The sequence below is a fragment of the Fundulus heteroclitus genome, chromosome 3 (assembly GCF_011125445.2).
Source record: "Fundulus heteroclitus isolate FHET01 chromosome 3, MU-UCD_Fhet_4.1, whole genome shotgun sequence".
In the NCBI taxonomy this organism is placed as follows: Eukaryota; Metazoa; Chordata; class Actinopteri; order Cyprinodontiformes; family Fundulidae; genus Fundulus; species Fundulus heteroclitus.
The window spans coordinates 11237765-11257174 of NC_046363.1; the positions used below are offsets into that span (position 1 = coordinate 11237765).

The 19410-nt window shown below is 40.5% G+C and overlaps 1 protein-coding gene across 1 annotated transcript in view; it reads left to right on the forward strand.

Moving 5' to 3' along the window:
* znf407 (zinc finger protein 407) overlaps nt 1-19410 on the forward strand; it is a 207679-nt gene that overhangs the window by 135306 nt on the left and 52963 nt on the right. Inside the window, exons 8-9 of the mRNA XM_012872960.3 lie at nt 1799-1919; nt 12511-12689. Coding sequence (XP_012728414.2) covers nt 1799-1919; nt 12511-12689 — 300 coding nt within the window. The remainder of the gene's footprint in view (nt 1-1798; nt 1920-12510; nt 12690-19410) is intronic.

The window sequence follows — 19410 nt, forward strand, 5'->3', positions numbered from 1 at the left end:
AGCGTCCACTGAAGGTCATGTTATATAGGAACACAAAGAGTGGAAAGAGATATTTCTATAGATTGAGCATGAAATAAACACCTTCCTGCTTACAATGTTCCTCTAAAACTAGGTAAGTAACAACTGTAAAATGATGATAAATGCAAAGCTGGAAATTTTTGGATTTCCTTCAGAAGCACACAACAGAGCCAGCTGACAAAGCAAGACGATGCATGGATTTAAACATATTCTTGGGGACAGCATAGAATCCACATTTATTTATTTTTACAAATCAGAAACTGCGCTTTAAACAAGTCGGTACATCTGCAATAAGGTGCAGTGAAAAAAAAAAAGACATAACCCGAGTAAAGCGAAACCTGTGATTGAAGTTGACTGAAGAACACGTTACCTTTAACCCCAGTCTGCTCTGGTCGTCTACATGAACCGCTTCCATGTGGTTCTTGGCACCAAATAGCTTGGAAACCTATGAAGTTTTCTAAAGCGTGGCTCAGAAGTGGGCAAAAGCCGCCATGCAGAATACAAGCCATCACCACTAAATGATAGATTTATGAATAATATACATGAAGGCAGACTTTACTCTTATGAGTCAATAGATAAAACAACAAATGACTGAAAATGAGATGTCCAACTGGTATATGCACCTAAATGGCAAAGTTTCTTCACTTGCACTCAGGAGTGATCTCTCCAGCAGCTCCTCAGTTAGAAGAGGTGTTTTTTGCACCTTGGTGGTAAATGCTAAATGCACTGAAGCTAGCTGACTTTCATGGTCATTCCCCTTTGATCCGCCATGATGACTTTTAAACTCCATGCAGTGGGCTTTCAGCACCCTACTGTTCATAGGAGGCATCTGAAATGAGTTGTTGCGTTGGAGCAATAACCATTTATTTTAAAGGGATAGTTCACATATCGCTTCTTGGTGCCAACTTATTACTAGCAAGATCAGTATTTGGCTCCAATAAGAGAAAAAAAAGCTTCTACTGATCTTTTAATATTACAATTTAATACTCAAAGAAGATGCTCGCAAAGTTAGCTAAAGAGGACCTTGCTTCTTCTATATTTGCAATAGGAACCAACAGTGCAAATTGTGAAGTGGAAGAAATGTAGGTGGTTTTCAACTAAAATTTGAAAAGTGTGGCATGCATTGGATTTAACCCCTACATGCACAAATACACCCACACAGATTATTTTTGCGATGCTTTTCAAAAAGGCTTAAGCTGACTTGGAAAGAGAGGATGTCAATGTCAATCCAAGTTTTTAAATGGATTTAGGTATGTACTCTATCTGCGTCATTCTAACATATGAACATTGTTTGATCTAAACCTTTTAACATAGCTATGGATGTTTTAGAGTCGATGACCCACTGGATGGTCTACCTCCACCACACTCAAGTCTTTCACAGCCTCTAACAGATTTTTATTTCCAGGATTGCACTGAATTTAGCCCCGTCCATCTTCCCACTGGCTCTGACCGTGTCTTCATGATGCTGTTTGTTCACTAATGTTCTGTGTTGTATTTAAGAATTATGTGGCTGCTGAAAGCTGTTGGTTGCACAGGATTTTGTTTAGGGGGCTGACTAAAACTGCACACAAACTATTTGTGGGACTTTGTTTTACACATACTCTCCCAATACGATGAACCAAAGTTTGTAATTGTAAGAAGAGCCGTGCGGATTTTTTCGTAATCACCTATCTCAGAAGTCTCATGCCGGCTGCAAATGTTTTGCTGTGTGTTTTCTGTCCCGGTCTTTCCATATCATCAGTGTCTCATCTCTGCTGTCTGTCTCCCCCCCACATAACAGGAGAGAGACCCTTCAAGTGTAAGCTCTGCAACTTCGCCTCCACCACACAGTCCCACCTGTCACGGCACAAACGTGTTCACACCGGAGAGAAGCCGTACCGCTGCCCCTGGTGCGACTACAGGTACCGGCGCATTGACCCACACGTGGCTATTGGCACCGATGGCACTGATAATCACGAGGTTGATAAAAGAGGGGTCGGATGGGCTCTGTGTGGGCGGAGGCATACAAGTGTGTGTGTTTGATGGGGAGAAAGCAGGTGGCACTGTAGGGTACTTTTGGGGGGCAGTTAGGGGGTAGCGGTAACGCTAAAAGCTTTGCGCGTGTGTATGTGTGTGCGTGTGTGTGTGTGTGTGTGTGTACAGTGGTTGAAAGCGGTGGAGACCAGACAGGTCTAATCTCCACAGCACGGCTCCATCTCATCACTCTGCCATCATCAACAAGCCCAGCCGGATCTCTGCAGCGAGCACACACTCACTCTCTCAGCCACATTCCCGCTCACATCCTCACAGACAATGTCACTGTCACTGGCGGGTCCCTGTCATTAAAACACCATCATACCACATCAGTAATTACACAGGAAATTGTCGGTGAAATTGAAAAAGTTTTGGCTGGCGTTGCACATCTCTCTCTCCTCCTCTCGGTCTCTCTCGCTCTACCTGTCTTTTTCCTCTCTCCCCTTCAATCCTTCCCTCTTTCTCTCGCCCCCACGCTTCCTCGTCAGATTGTGGCAGGAAAGTGTGAAAGGGAATGATCTCAAACCCATCATTGGTTTTAGATGTACTCATTTGTTTTTTCCCCTTCTGCAACAAAATCATTTCAGTAGCTCGCTACACCTGCTTTGCTGAAGTGAAGCACTGGACTCAGGCCTTCTGTGTTTTGAATCCCCCTACATACAAAAGACTGCAGAAATAAGGGGGAAAAGAAATGCTGATGAGCTATAATTGTTCCCAAATTATTGTTTTGTGGTTAAAAACACTGTGGATCACATTTATTCTTTTATATGCCAGTTATATGCTACTCCCCACCTTGGTCGACACTGAAATCTGTCTACTTTCAGAGTTCTTCATTGTTCCACTCACATCTGGTTTACCAGTGTTCTCATTTGACAGTCAGGGTTTTCACATATCCAGATAAATGTCTCTACATCCTTAACGTTCATTAGATTTTTAACTTTATACCTCTACGAGTGACCACGGTGAGGTCAGATCAAGCCAAAGTGGTATTTTCCAAACTTGGGTGCACACCGTTACTTCTCACACAAGATAAAGTCTGGCTGTTCTTGATGACCGGTGATAAACTCTGTTGTTCTCCTGATATAAAATAACAGCATTAATAAAATAAATGGAAGCTGAGAGATCATTTTGTGATTTTTTTATGGCCCTTCTACCTATGTAGCCACTGAAACCTGTAGGAGCGAACAAGGAGTCCGAAACAGGGCGATGCTGAATTTTTGTGTCTTATTGCATAGTGTTTAGTTTATGAGCTCAAAAAAAAAGGTATTTTCCACAGGGAAAAAACTTTTTACCTAAAAAATAAAAAATCTTTAACTTGTTATCATGAAATAGCAACCTTCATTTTCTCATGATAGTGGAATACACTTAGCCTTTTCCTGAGAATACCAGAAAAATATACTGTAATAATATATTTACTTACAATACTTTTTTTCTGGTATTCTCTTTGCTTTTGGTTTCCTTGAGGATTTTGTTCTTCTCAACTTTAATATTTATGAAGAGACATAGTATCCCCCAGCTGGTGCTTTGGCCTTGGATATTATTTATTTTCTACTTTTTTCCTCCCTGTCACAGCAGTACAAATGCAATGGTGATGTCATGAAGGGCGACATTATCTCCAAAAAGTTGAGAGATTGTGATATTGTCTATATAGTACATTCTCTCTGTTGTGATTCTGGGATGCATAGAACAATTTTCATGCTTTTCTTCCCTATTTTTTTCCCTACTAATCCTTTATAACTCTCTGTTCATTGTCTACTTTTTAAGTAATAAAAAGTTTGGCATAGAAGTCCAGTGTGATTAAATTTTTTAAATTTGTTAAATTTAGTTGACACAAAGTGTTAAAATTGCACAAGCTGCTTAAAAGCGATCAAGGAATGTAGCCTAAATGCACTGAAAGCCTAGGATTTAAAGGCCTGGGATTTTGATTTAAGCAGGAAAAGTTAAAATAATTATTTTATGTTACATTTTTCGCCAACCTGCATCTGGCCAGAGCTGTTGCTTTACAACGGCATGATTTATTTAGAATAACTAGTGAACACTGAGTAAAGCCGTTATTTTTCTTGTATAAATATAATAATACAGAAAACTCAGATATCTACAGTATAGGAAATGTTTTTAGTAAAAACCTTTTTATAAGAATAACAAAAGCAGATAATCTGTCCACAGGTAAAATCAACCAACACCTTGGCTGTCTAATTATGAGCAAGTATTTTAGAAGTTACCCAGACAGTGGAATAGACGATGGTAGGATATGGAAAGGATCCCTTGGAGCTTTTGGCAATCTGCATCCAAACATCTCCCCTCCTGCAGAGCTGTCAGCATAAAACCATGAAAAAGAGAAAATAATCAAGGGTTAGAACGTGTGTTTTTTTATTTACAAGAAAAATGAACATGCTACATTTGATTATTAGTACTCCGATGTTTCCCACAAAACTATAACCAATCTCTCTATAAATAACGCATATGTTACCTTAAAATGGCAAAAACGTCTGGCAAAACATATTACGTTTTATATTCTGTTACTTGTAGATCATAACTAACCCTACTACACACATATATATTCACTTGCAGCCCTGACTAGCAGCTAGCGGGAAATCTGAGTACCTGAGCTGCCCGCAGCTAGACCGGCCTGTAAACGATTTAATATACGATCATAATCTTGATGAACTGACTGCACAGGTGACATTTTTAGGTGTAGTTCTTTGCCTCAGAACTATTTTTTGTGAAAAATAAAGAGTTTAAAATTTATACATTTGTACACACACCTCCATACTGCTCCTGGTGGTGAAGTGTTTTGCATTGCTGCACACAATCCTGTCCTTTCAACAATCCCGGGGAAAGCTGAAAAGTCCTACCTCAGACCAGGACCTTTATCCGTGAAAGTAAAGCTCCGAAAAACTGAAATTAACTAAGGGCTTACCTAAGCTTTAGATTTTCACAAGCAATGGAAAAACACCTAGTGTGTAGATTTGATTCCCAAAGTTGGGGTCGGCACCCCACTTCGGGTCATGGATAAACAGGTATGAGGTCTTGAGGTCCTATACAGGAATTGATATAAACAATAAGAATGATAAAGGTGAGCCATATTTATGTTAGAGTTAATAAAGGTGTCAAAGCATCCCTTAGAAATAGGCAAAACCAAACTCAGGGGGTTAATTCTTTACAGTTGTGATGGTGTTTTCCTTATTTTTTAGAATACCCATGGTCAATTGATGGTTTGGGAACTTGTGGTGTAGACAACCAACACACAACCTTTTGAAGACTGTTTAACTACTTACCTGCGGCTCTAAACGTTTCTTATTCCATACCGTTTTCTTTGTTTTTGTTGTATTCATGTGGCAGCATCACAGCACCACATAGAGTACTGACATAGCTTTTGTGTGTTTTAATAATGATTTTAGAAATGTTACTATGTTTACTGGAAATGTTTTGGAAACAATATATTGATTTCATTTCGTTGAACGATAGTCAGTATTTTTTTTATACTTGTTAAAACTGAACACACTGAAAATCCTTCAAACTAGATTGTCTGTAAAACCCGTGATTCTTTATGACATCACTGACTCACATGGTCCTTTGTGTGAAATTTGGGCCTTGCATCAAACCACTACAGCGAACTCGACTATCAGAAAGATACTTTGCACAGAATGAGCCAAATGTTCCTGGCCCTATTGTTCCCTGGCTGATGCATAATGGCCGTTACTGATAGCAGCAAATGAAACAGTAAATTAGAAGCCAAATTAACATGTTGGTAGCCCCGAGGGTTCTGCGGATCCAGAGGGGAGAAAAACATGGGGTGAGTTGTGCGGGAGGGGGTGTTAATTTTATTTTATTTATTTATTTATTTTTGTCGGCGGGGGTGGGGGGGTGTTAGGAAGAGGAGGTAGATGGTCGAAACACCCAGCTGCCTAATGTGAGGATGGTAAAGTGCATGTTAGTGGCCTCACTTTTACCTTGCTTTTACCCTCTGAATGCAGGTCTAAAAGGTCTCAGGTGACATGGTTGTAATAAGGAGCTACTGAATAAGTTGGCCCATTCAACCTTGGAGTGAATGTGGGCTTATTAAATAAATATGACACATTTGTAGAGAAATAGTTCGGTCTTATGTGACTGACAGTCATTGCTCTCTGGAAATAAATCTGTGGCAGGGATCTACATCCGATTTGCACAGTTACAATATCCATGTTAAATGTTCCGGGGGTCGTCCATGCCTCTCACTTGATACAATGTTATCCCCATCAAAGCTGCTTCTGAAATACATGTAAATGAGCGGGGAGTAAATGATCTATCAAATGCCACTCATTTAGCATTCAGACAGACACAGATAATGGAGGGGGGATAATTATAGTTGGGGAAATAGTGGTGAAAATATTCTAATGATATTGTGCCGGGAGTCCGGGGCTGTCAATTAATGATGTCTGTCTCACTTTTCCACAGCTATTTATGCAAGCTGCTGAACTGCTTTACTTCCAGTGATTCATATTGTTCACAATGAAAAGTTTTTTTTTTTCCTTGCTTAAGTCACAGTGGCATCTTAAATTGTCTAATTAATCCGAAGCCTCTGACTTCTCACAGTGTGAGGTCCCACTATTGCGTATTGAATGCTTATCCATTTTAGCTTTGATCTGACTGAAGGTAGATTTGAGGATGAAACACTAGATGTCAGAGGCAGTCAGGTCTGCAGCCTTGTAAACTGAAAGAAACAATCAACAAAGGAGAGAGAGGTATGAACAATGCTTACTGGGCATCATAAGCAGAATAAGATCCATATAGCACAAATGATCCAGATACAACCCCCTCCCAGCACTGAACATGCACAAGAAACACATTTAAATCTTCTTTAACAAAGCACCTCTCAATTACACCTCTCCCATTACCATACAGTCTTGAGGAGGAGGAATATTGAAGTGGCTCAGATAAAGCATGGAGCCACAAAGTGGCGGAGATGAGGTGACGTGTGTGTTGAATATCAGTATGGCTGTCTCCTGTGGTGAGCGCATAGGTTAGGGGGAAAAAGTTGAAATTGTATTGGACTAATTAATCCAGTGTATAGTAGGAGGGTTAGTGTGGGCTTTCACTAACTGTGACACCTGCTGACTCCTAAACGCACAATGTGTTGTTTTAATATGACAATTACCCCATTACCATATCTGAGAGATAGCATGCCCCCCTAGGAATCCACCCGCACTCTCTTTAGAGCCTTTTAGCTCTGCTTCAAATTTTAGCTATTTATGCTGCAGCCCTAGAATAAGAGATCAGTTCGCTTTTCACCATTAAATGTTTCCTTTTTAGCAGCCTCATTTGTGTTAATTTGAGTGCATGTGACAGTTTAAAATTCCGTTTTTAGTTGTTTTCCTTTTCCTTCTGGCTGAAGTGGAATCAACAGATGGCTGCAATTTTTACCTGTGAAGCTGCTTTGCTTTGTTAGTCATAGCAGATAACAAAGAATCACAGAGAATATAAGCTTATTTGTTCAATAAAACCATATTATTTGATACCAAGGTCTATACAGAAAACGAATCGCATAATGTAGATGTCATGTTGTGCAACATGAACGTGGGATGAGCATGGTGACACTTTTAATGATAAAATAGTAAAACTGACAACAATGGCAAAAAGAGAACTGGACATGGAACATGGAAAGAGAAACAGACAGTCTAACAGAAAAATCCAGCAGTAATTATTAGGCACCAGTTAGCTTATATACTAAGGGAAGAATGGAAAATGACAGAATGCAGATTACTTCATCTGAGGATTTTTTTTTAATTGGTGAGACAGAACGGAAGCAGGGAAGCTGAGGGGTGGAGACTAATAGGACAGACAAAGCTGAGCTAAGACACAAAGAAACTACTAAACCAAGAGGAAAATTCTTATAGAGAGCTAAACTTTCCTTCTAATTGAAATACATTCAAATGTTTAAATAACAGAACACAATAATAAACTAAGAAAATAAACCCAAAGGAATGAAATACTATGGCAACAACTTGGAGACAGTAATGACAAAGGAAAAGGACATGGCAAGGCCGTTTAAAGAACACAATAAACCCAAAGCTGGGCTGCCCTTATTCAGAGTTTTGTGTTTGTTTTCCTAGGATCCTACATTTAGCCCCAATCATTAACTCAAGAAGCCATTCCCACTGTGTGGTACTGCTATTACCATGATTCTCCATGGGTCCATCTGACCAAATCACCTTTTCTCATGTTTGTTGTCACCCCTACATGAATTTTAATAATCTTCTAGTGGGTCTTGTTTTTGCTTTCTTTCAATAAAAGCTTTCTTTTTGCCACTATTTAAAGGAGCAATAAGTAAGAAAATTAATGTAAAATGTACCAAAAAAATAAACATTTTCACCGGGGATGGCTGTAAAAAAAAAAATCCATCCTCTGCATTAACAATGGCTTAGTGACGTTTTTCTCCTTTCAAAATTAGAGTTATGGTGTGGAACTACTTGCAGAGTGTAGCCTATGTTTACTTCCTGGTTCCTGAGCCAATCGTATGATAGTTCCCAGGGCTCCCAAAACAGAGTGCAGCATTTGGTATTTTATCTTGGCAAAAGAGCAGCAGCCTACAAACATGAAAGTTAAGAAGAGAATCAGACCAGAAATAGAACAAAATACAACATCATATACCTATCCTGTGCAAGTAAAAATTCTGTGGGGTTTCACAGCAGCAACGGACCGTTCAGGAAACGGCAAAATAGGCTGTCAGTGGCAGGATGTTGTGTATGTGTTGTTCCAGTTTGAAACAGTAGGTGTCGTTATTACTTCTGGGTGTCATCATCTACTGGTTACACGATTGTATGCTACTTTGTGTTGGTCTATTAGTTTAAATGACAATCAAATACATGGTTGTAACAAGACAAAATGCGAAAAAAGTTAAAGGGACCATAGTATGCTTTTACTTCCAGTGTACTTTTACTTTTTTATAGGTACGGTTAAGGTCTTTAACCTTTGAAAATGTATTGCTTTTTTATTGAGGTAGTGGCCTGGTGGAGCCGTCGTTTTCCATATTGAAGATTTGAGGGTCAATTCTCAGCCTTGTTTTGTTTAAAGGGTCCTTGAAAAGGACCCTCCCTCAATATGCTTTAACCTGTGACTGGAGAAAAAGGGAAAGGACAAGGTAATTTGACAGAAAGGATTTAAAAATGGGGATGATTTAGGACGACTTAACTAACTTAACGTGTGAACTTCTGGCGTTGATTTGAGATATTGTGGCACCCTGTGACTGCAGGTAGGTACTCTTGGAAAATTTTCCTAAATCTTCACCCATCCATTTTTATGCAAGGCTAGGTGGTGGAGAAATGTTCTCGGGCAAATCAAGTGGCCTCCCCATTGATGCTCTCACACTCACCTCTGAGTATCCTGTCATGGAGACCTGGATAGAAACAGGGACCCAGAGACGTGTTTCCCTCAAATAACAGGCTATGAGCTGGCTAGAGGAGTTTATCTGATTAAATGTCTAAACTACCTAGACTAACTCACCTATGAGCTGCTTACCCTGTTTCTAAAGCTCTATTCACACCAGGGGGATTTAGTTACAGCTTTGGACAGCTTTTAACATGGGAACTCACACCTGGCAGCAAAATCTATTCCAAGCTATCAGATCAGACTTACCCAGCCCCAGTGCAATTTATTTGCTAGTTAGTAAATAGTTGATAGACATGGGCCCAGACGTCACACTCCCCGACTACACTCTCCAGCTTTTTCTGGGGAGCCAGAAGTATTTCCAGGTCAAAAGGCATATGTAGTTCCTCCAGCGGTCTCTGGGTGTCTGCACTAAGGGTTTCGTCAGACTGGGGTATGCCCAGAAAATCTCCAAAGGGAGGTATGCAGGGGAAGTCCTCATGCCCGACGATCTCAACTACACACCTTTTTTATGTGAAGGAACAGCAACTCTGCTCTATGCTGCCCCTGGATGACGGATCTCTTCATCTTATGTCCAAGGCCACCATCAGACTCACCCCCTACTAGGAGACAGCATCTCACAAAGTACTTGGCATCGGCTGGTTACAGGTTTTAAGGTGCAAGATTGTGAAAAGTTACTGTTTGACACAGCACAGGTCTTTAACAATGTTGCAACAGTTTTAAATCCTTTTATTCAAAGTGCTCTGGAGCAGTTTCCACTGGAGTAATGCAGCGCTGCCACTCCCCTCACTCATTCCTGCACTGCAGGTGCTCTCAATGTTTTCTTGCTCACAAGTATAAAACATTTAGGCTGATAAGAAATACTTCCAGACGCTAAACAACACAGACTTTCATGGAGTGGAATAATATTAGGGTCATCTGCATACTGCAACCTAAGCAGATAGCCTGACTGAGTTATTCATTTTAGCTTATATTCTATAAAAAGTAGAACAACAAAAATAAGAAAATATTAAGCATGATGAGGACTTAATCCTGGACCTTATTGCCTGATAAGGTGCCTTAAAATGTTATTTGGTTCCATATAAATTAAATGGATTAAACTAAACAAACCTCGAAGCTAATGCTTGACATGGTAGGTGTTTATTCCATTTGCTTTAGGATAAAAATCTAAATAAATATATTTTTCAGAGATAAACTGAATATTGAATGTGCTCCACGATGTCTAGCAAAAGTATAATTTTGATTTTCTTTTTCCTCTTATATATGTATATGCATCTTTTTAACTTCTTATTAAAAAAAAAAAAACATGATTCTGTTTTATTCTAAGAATCTTACATGGGCCCCTGCCTGCTGAGAGCTGTAGTAAATAGGATATAACCATCCCCTTAGGTCAGGGTTTTCCAAATCTTTCTGCAACCCTGTATGGGGGGATGGGGCAAAATGGGCCTCCTTTTTTTTTTTTTTTTTTAGTAATTCTAAGAATAAAGTCATAATACCAAGAGAATAAAGTTGCTCAATTACAAGAATAAAGTTGTACTTTTATAAGAACTCTTACAAAAAAGTGAAATGAATACTAATACTTTTTAGCACATATGCATCAAATCATCTCGTTTGTAAATACAAATAAAAAAAAATAACAATAAAATCTTCCTTATCTATAATTAGTTTATTCGTAAAATGCTCAAGCCATTTTCTTTACCACATTGACCTTTTATCACAGCATGCCAGTCTTAATATTATGTATTGAGGAATCAGTTTCCAGAACTCTGCAGCATCCTTCACTTAGTCAGTGTGTCATTGTGGGCAACATCCCCGCATGGTGGTAGGTAAGGTCTGGTTTGACGGTGTCAGGTTCTCATGTGGTACCTATGGTTAATTTCCTGAGGCTATAGAGGTGTTAATTCTTTGGTGAAGAGTTCCGTTACAACAAAACATTCAGCTTTAAGAACCTTCATTGTTCACCACCGGCTGGTGCTTATTCATTCTGTTCCCGTGCACCACCCAGTGAGGGCTGGCTCCATTTTTATTTTATTTTTTTTTGGGCTGAAGTGAAGCCAGGCCAGACTATAGACCTGTGATGGAGAGAGGCGTCTCTGCAAAAGTGAAAACAAATTCCCTCTTTGGCTGACGTGAGCTATGGCACTGTGGGGCTTTATTGTCCCGGCCAAGGTGATAAGGGAGAATAATTGCGTATTATACTGTCCGAGAATGTCAGGTCCAAACTGAGCACGAGTGCCCCATCCATCAACGCATGATGGTGTGTGTGAAGCGGTGTTCCACACTGCACATGCGTACTTGCATGATGTATTGTATGTGAGCACACGTCTGTGAGGGAGTTCATTGATTCCGGTCTGTGTATGAAGACCACGGCTGTATCATTTTCTTATTTCATACCTTAGCTAATACTTTTTATAATGATGAAATTCTGTATAAGTATGTATGCGGCGGTCCAGCTTTACCTTTAACACCGGCCTGTGTGTTTATGTGGGTACGGGGGGGCAGGTTTAGCTACAGCCTGGGAGAGGATCAGGAAGCATCATTAATCAGCAGAGGGTTGCGTCTGACTTCGAGCTGACATTGTTACATCCTATCCCCCCGCAGTAGCTCACTTCTTGGCCCGGACTGTTTGACCAGAACCAAACACACGTACCCGTACAATACGTATACCAAAGCAACACAATCCTTTACCTTTTGTGCAGCTGCTGAAGATACATAACTGCATAACGGATGTCCTCGGACGGCTCTCTTTAATGCATTCAGTGGGCCTGAATCCTCCAGCGGTCCTGACAGACTGCTCCCAGCATGCCAGGAGGAAAAAAAAGTGCGATAAAGGGAAATATCTTGCGAACACAAAATAGCTTTATTGTGTCTTCACAATTCTTTACATTTAGTGCCTGGAGACCTTGTCCGGTTTTTCGTCTGGAGGGTTTTTTTTGTCTTGCATACGTCAACATAACAATAAAATGTTACCGCCACAGATTTTTCTTGGACTCAACAGCAAATATTTCACTTTTATTTCCCCCTCATGAAACGTCTTTTGAGCCCTTGCCTCTTTTTTATTCCGCTCAGGACGACACGTTTCATTGTTTCCCCTTTCTCGGTTTGGTTCCCCAGATCCAACTGCGCCGAAAACATCCGGAAGCACATTCTGCACACGGGGAAACACGAGGGCGTGAAGATGTACAACTGTCCCAAGTGTACCTACGCCACGAACTCTCCCATGGAGTTTCGCAACCACCTGAAGGACAGTCACGCCGACATCGAGAACCCTGACCTGGCGTACCTACATGCAGGTAATGTTGCACAAATACTCACCAAGTTAAGGACCCTGCTAACTTGTGGAAACTAATTCAAGATGGAAGATAGCGTGTGATCCGTATTTACTGCCTAAATGCATCTGTAATAGAGCAATAAATCATCTGTCAGTCAGTGTAACACTTGTGCCGAGAGGTCAAACGTAACTTAGAGCAGAGTATATCTGAACTACCTGGAATTGTATCAGTTTAACAAATAAAAATCCTCTTAGAGTCAGATGAGCACGGCTCTTTTCCTGGAATTTCGCCGCTGCTCTGATCATTTTCTTTGTCTTGGTTGCCGAGCAACTCTTCTGGATCGGCCAAAGATTAAAGGCGCATTTCACCAATTTGACAGCTGATGATCTGTTCTGTAGTCAAAGGAGCCACTGCTCTGCCTCTGAACACTGTTATAATGCATTTACTATCTGCAAGGGGACCTTTTGTAGTCCTAAATATCAACCGAGGTTATGTCATACCGAAGCCTTAAACGCTTAAAATGTTTGATTAACAACTCAAAGCATAAACTGCATAAACTTACAACTCAGGAAACATGTAAGGTGATACTGAGCTAGTGATAATCATCAAGTTATCTCCTCCTTTTGCTCCCTTTGTACTATGTTTGTTACACCATTGTTGTGGATGCAGACAACAGCTGTAAAATTTCTATACAACCACGGGGATCATTCTTGTGTCCCCCTTGTGCTTTTTAAATGCATGCCTTCTCTCAAGCAGACTGTTCAAGAGTATCCTTCCTTTATTATTGTTGTTTCTTTGAGAACTGTCTTTTTTTTAATCGCCAAATCTTTAGTCTTTCAGGTAGTCTCATTGAGACACGAGTTCTCATTTACAATAGAGATCTGTCATGAAATGTTTAATAGTCATTAATATGCTATCTGTGTAACCACTACAAATAATTACAGTATAGGGTGTGTCCAAAGCACAAAGCATGCACAGCAGTCTGGAAATGAGGCTAGAACACCTTTCTCATCACGGGTGTAGTGGTCGTACAACACAGTGAGCCAAAGTTGACATTTTCTACTATTTATTCATAAGCTGGTGTGTTGACCCTAGCGTAGTGCTTGCATTTATCAGTAGACAAGTCACAACTAGACATTGTGACTGAAGACACAATGATGACCAAAAAATGCATAAGGGTATATATTAATTTGCAGGTCATGGAGAAATTGCTTATTTCTTTCATCTTAATTTTTAATTAGGCCCTCACTCTTACTTCATAACGGGGCTTTACAAATACTGTTTGTTGTTTTTCACCTCTCGTGATAGTTAGCAACATTTCTTGTACTTCCAGAATCCCATTTCTCTTGTTCTTTCAAGGTTTGGAACCTTGCTGTTGTATTACTTCTTTGAAGTCTGATGGACCAGATCCTTAGAGTGCATTTTTTGTCAGTGGATCAAGTCTTGTTATTAAGCTCTGATGGAGGGCGCCCAGCCACAAAGAAGCAGAGCTCAGAGATTGTTGGTGTAGCCATCCCTGCCAATCACTCAGGTCCCAGAGACAGATGAAATCTTGTTCTTCCTCGATTGGGTTCCTTTGTGTCCCTGTGTTCTTCTTTGTCCTTGAGGTCCTCCAAATCCAATCGGTAGAGTGGCTGTCCTTCAGAGGTGCAGCGAGGACAGGCTTTATCCTGTTATCCCTCTGACCTTACACAAAGGCACTGGAACCAGAGGGGAGCACCATGGGAAAGAGGCCATGCAGGAACATTACAGGAAAACAGCTGCTTTCTGTTGATACATATATTTCCTTTAATTGGTAAGGGTTGTGTCCTTGTTCGGTCTCTGAAGTTTTGTTGTTCTGAATTAGTGATTTATGGTTTTGCTTCATATATTTTTTTTGTCAACTTTAGGGATTTTCCTTAACCTCCTTTGCTTCCACCTCCTAACCTTCCCGTTCAACCTTCTTACCTTAGTACTTTCATATTCTTTGTACCCTTTCACCTTTAACCAAAGCACACATTTAGGTTTAGATTTACCTTTTTACCCCTCTATTGTTCTCACCTTTGTTTGTCTAGCTTCCCTAGTTTTAGTTTGTCCTGACCTTTGGTTAAACCAGATTCAGAATCGGATGTATTTTATGCCTCCCAAGTTTCACCTGTGAACCCATAAAAAAAAAACACATTTCTACAATTTCGTTGGCTTCCTTGATAAAAATGTTCAAGCCTAACAACAAATGTAGCTTTTATTTCAGGATGATAAACTAATGTAAAAAAAAACCCACAAGCTTTATTTTAGTACATTTATTAAAAAGGAAAAAAATTGTTAAACAATAACTGTTTTGACTAAATTTCCAGTGGGACAATCATTGGTACCCCCTAATATAAGTACTTTCTATAACACACTTGTTAATAGCAAAGCATTTCAAGGAAATGTGCATCAGGATCCCCTAAGTGTGTCTGTCAACACATTAGATGCATCAGGCCAACGTGTCCTGAGACACGACATAAAGCTGGACTCCAGCTTTGGAGAGTTTTATCAGGACCCGAGTAGAGCGGCTAAGAAAAGCTAATGGGGGTTGTCTGACTGAAAATTATGGTGCTATTTATTTGAAAGGATGTCTGACGCCACTGATGCGTGTTGCCCCCACAGTATCACTGATATGCTGCCGAGCTTAACAGGTTGCATGAGACCCTTCTCCTCATCCCAAACCCACCTGAAGTGTCTGATTGAATATCACACAAGTTAAAGTTCCAATAACGCTTAGCAAGGCCAGGCTGGAACAGAAAAGGATTTTTCCTTGCACCAGGATCTCCAGACTCCATTCTTCATTGCACTTCTCTAAAAGGGAGATTTGGAGATTTTCTTAAGTTCTTTTCAATTTATTTTTAACTTCATTACATTCATTACAGTCGTTGTGCATGATGGCAAGATAAACCCAGGTCCTTGCCCATCTTAAAAGGGAGATATTATGCAAAATTCACTTTTTTAGCCAGTACATTTTGTTGTGTACTTGGAGTCTCTAGGAGTGCAGAAAACTTGAATTCAGTCTGTCCAGGAGCTGCGTAGATACATTTATATTCTTTTTCGAGTCATATTTTTCAAGCCGTTCAGTTTTTTCAGTTTTCTATTACCAAAATGGCCAAACCAGGGGGAGTGAAAGACTCTGTGGTCTGGAGGAGGAGCAGGGTGTGAAATGCCTCTTTTAGATTTAAAGAGACAGCACCAAAACAAGATGCTTTCAGACGTACGTTGGAACAGGGGTAAAAAGCGAGGACATAGGGGTAAATTAACAAGGAATTCAGACCAAAGCATTGCAGCTCTATATTATATAGACCACAAGTGAATGATTTCTGTGTGAAATGGAAGAACTGAAATGCATGATATGTCCCCTTTAATGTTGTAACCAGTGGATAAATGAAATACGTCCTTGTGTTATGTCATGATAGAGAAAATCATGGATTACCAGCTATGTTATGTTCTATAAACTCCAGTCAACTTAAAGGTACATAAGTAGATAAAAAATGCTTTGCTCGTGTTTATTTCAAAGGAATTATTTGGGGTACCAACGGTTGTGCTGCTGTCTGCCGGGCCAGTTCTGAAGCGGGTTGCACACTTTGTCACAGATTTTCAGTGTTTTATGTGAAGGTTAGATCTTATCTGAAAAAACACACCATCCAAAGGAAGCACATCCTCCTCCTTCAGTCAAATTAAGCAGCATATTTTCAAGATGTCATCTTGTCTCTAATAGATATTCAGCTCACAGTGCACCACAAGCAGGAACCAAAGAATGACAGCAGCTGAAATAACCTAAAATGCAGCAACTGGCCCTTTCAACCCTGGGAATAAACTTTTTTTTCTGAAAATAATTGTCTTTAATATTTTATAACTCTAGAGTATCAGCATGTAAATAAGGACACATTTTGCCATCATTAAAAACCAAAGCAAAAATATATATATATATATATATATATATATATAGGTGATCTGAAAAAAGATTGAAAATCATCTTGTGAACTGTTCCTCTTTGAAAAAGAGGAGAAAGGGGGAGGTGGAGGTGGCAGCAGGAAGAGGAGTTCTTCATCTAAGTAGACAGAACGAGTCCAAAAGAAAGAGACAGGGGGAAAAAAGATTAAGAAGGTAGATGTTGAATTAACCTGCTTGTGATTGCTCTCTGTCAGAGTGGCACCGGGGCCAGCAGCAAGAGGCAAATCGGCTGTGATGGCCCTTCCTGCTGTTCCCCCTTTGAAAGACACAGATCAAACGCAGCCCCAGTCACGGGCCCTTGTAGCCCCTCGCGCCGGATTGATTGACAAGCGAACGTCTCGGCTCGCACGCCGTCTCCTCGTATCGCTTCCCCTCGTCCTCTCGTTCTCTCTCTCTCTCTCTTTCCTTCTTTATTCAGCGTCGCACTTCGAATTAAAGCCTCTCTCAAGGATGAAAGCAGAGGTCCTTTGCAAACGAAGGAAGAGGGGGAATTAGATCCAGCAAGCGATGGAGGGGAATGGTGATTAGGGCATGAGAGGGAAGGAAGAAGGAGAAACAAAAGGAGGTTAGATACGTGAGGGGAAAATGTTGCTGACAGGAGTCATTTTGATAAATTGGTAATGACAATTGTCTTTCATGTGCGATGTGCAGAGAGATAAGCCAGAACAGAAGTGGCGACAGCAGAAGCACAGCAACAGTGCTGCTACACCTACAGTGTCTTGCCAAAGTATTCAAACCCACTGAACTTATTTCATTTATGCGTACATATGTGGAATGATTACAACTTTGCACTTTACTGTATTTCATTGGGATTTTTTTCCCGATATGCCAACACAAAGTAGGGTGTTATTGTAAAGTGAACGTAAAAGGATAATGTGCTTCTTAAAATCTTTGGAAAGTGAGGTCTGCATGTCCAGCCCCATTTAGTCTGATTCTCCTAAATAAAATGCACTAACCACAAAGAAAAAAAGGATTCCCCATTAATGTTCATGCTGCTTTAACATAGCATAGGCCGAACAAGTAGCGCACCAATCAGCTGCCTCCAAGAGGCCCACTGTAACTCTGGAGGAGTTGTAGAGATCCACAGCTCAGGTGCTTGAATCTGTTGATACGGCATCATTTAGTTGTTCCCCCCACAAACATTTTTCTCTATGGACGAAACCCAGAAGACGCCCCGTTTCCAGTTTATCATAAGCCACGAACAACAAACACACAATAACAACGTGGAACAAGGTGCTGTGGTAGAACTTGGTGTGTGGCCAACACCTAAAAAATTCACGTCACCTAAACACACCACGGTGGAACCTGATGGTGGTAGTGTCCAGACAGGGAGGACCTTTCCTTCTGCAGGGACAGGAAAGCTGCTCATAGGTGGTGGAAAGATTGATGGAGCTTACATACAGGGAAATCCTGGAAGAGAACCTGCTAACGGCGGCAGAAGACTTGAGACTGGGGCGAAGGTTCGCCTGCCAGCAGGACAATGACCCCACGCTTAAAGCCAGAGCTACGATGTAGTGGATCAAAGCGTATTCATATGCTGCAACGGCCCAGTCTAAAAGTGCAAAGTTGGTAGAAAAATGCCAAAAAGAATTTCAGCTTTAAGTGCAGTGGAAGATGAATTTACGACTTACCAAAGCACTGCAAAAACGGATCTAAAAATAAGTAAAATATTCTTAAAGTTAGTGTATTTGTCCTTGATTTGAGCAGGTAAATAAGCTTATCTGCCAATGGAATGAGCATTTTTACCCCTAAAATAAGATAATTAGACATCCTGTAATTGAAATAAGACGATTGAGATGAATTGTTCCTATTTTAAGTGCAAAATTCTTGTTCCATTGGCAAATCATCTTATTTACCTGCTCAAATTAAGGACAAACACACAAATTTTAAGAACATTTTACTTACTTCTAGTTCCGTTTTTGCAGTGAGGAAGCTCAGTGACACACTTTTAGATTTCTTTCTTAAATGTTAAAAAACATTTATAACTTTCCTTCCTCAATACGTCATGTCAGTCAACACATAACATACAGGAAGGTTTTGTCGTTGTAATGTGACAAAATGTAAACATTGATTTCTGTCTTTTTTTCGCGAGGCACTAAAAAAAACGTGGCTAAACTAACCCTCAACACCGACTCTGAGTAGCCGAAATGCTGCAGCCACGCCGTTTATCCTCCGTTTCCCTCTTTCTCCTCTCCCCGGAGAGGTCAGCTGCGTTCGTTCGGCTTCGGCTCTGATAAATCAGCCTCGCATCCGGTCGCGCTACCAAAACGCGCACGGATAACGCAGGTGAGACGTCGCCGTCAGCTTTGTCAGGCCGTCTTCACGGGGCTGTTTTTTCATTTAGAAAAGTTTTCCAAATTCTCAGCCAGGCTTATAACTGCACACCTCCGGGGCTCAGAGATCAAATGCTTTGTAATTAGCTGAAAGCGTCTGAGGACATGACGCTCGGTGCCTAAAAAGGTGAAACGGATAAATAAATAAATAAACTTCTTGGAGGCATTGTTGCTGCTTTATGCAGATTATGTTTTTCCATAATAATGCATGATGGATTGCCACAGAGGAGGGCCAGAGGAGGCGCTGGCCTTGTAAGTGATGATCTTAATACACAGTTATAACCACGGGCAAATTCCTGTGTTTGCTCATTTCTTTTATTCCTTATTAGGCAAATCTGTAAACAAATATGGGTTTTGATGGCTTTTACTTAAGTAATGCATCCCTGTGCCTGCGCAGCCACCCCTCCTCGCTTTCACCTTCTGTTCGTCATGTAATGAAACATTAC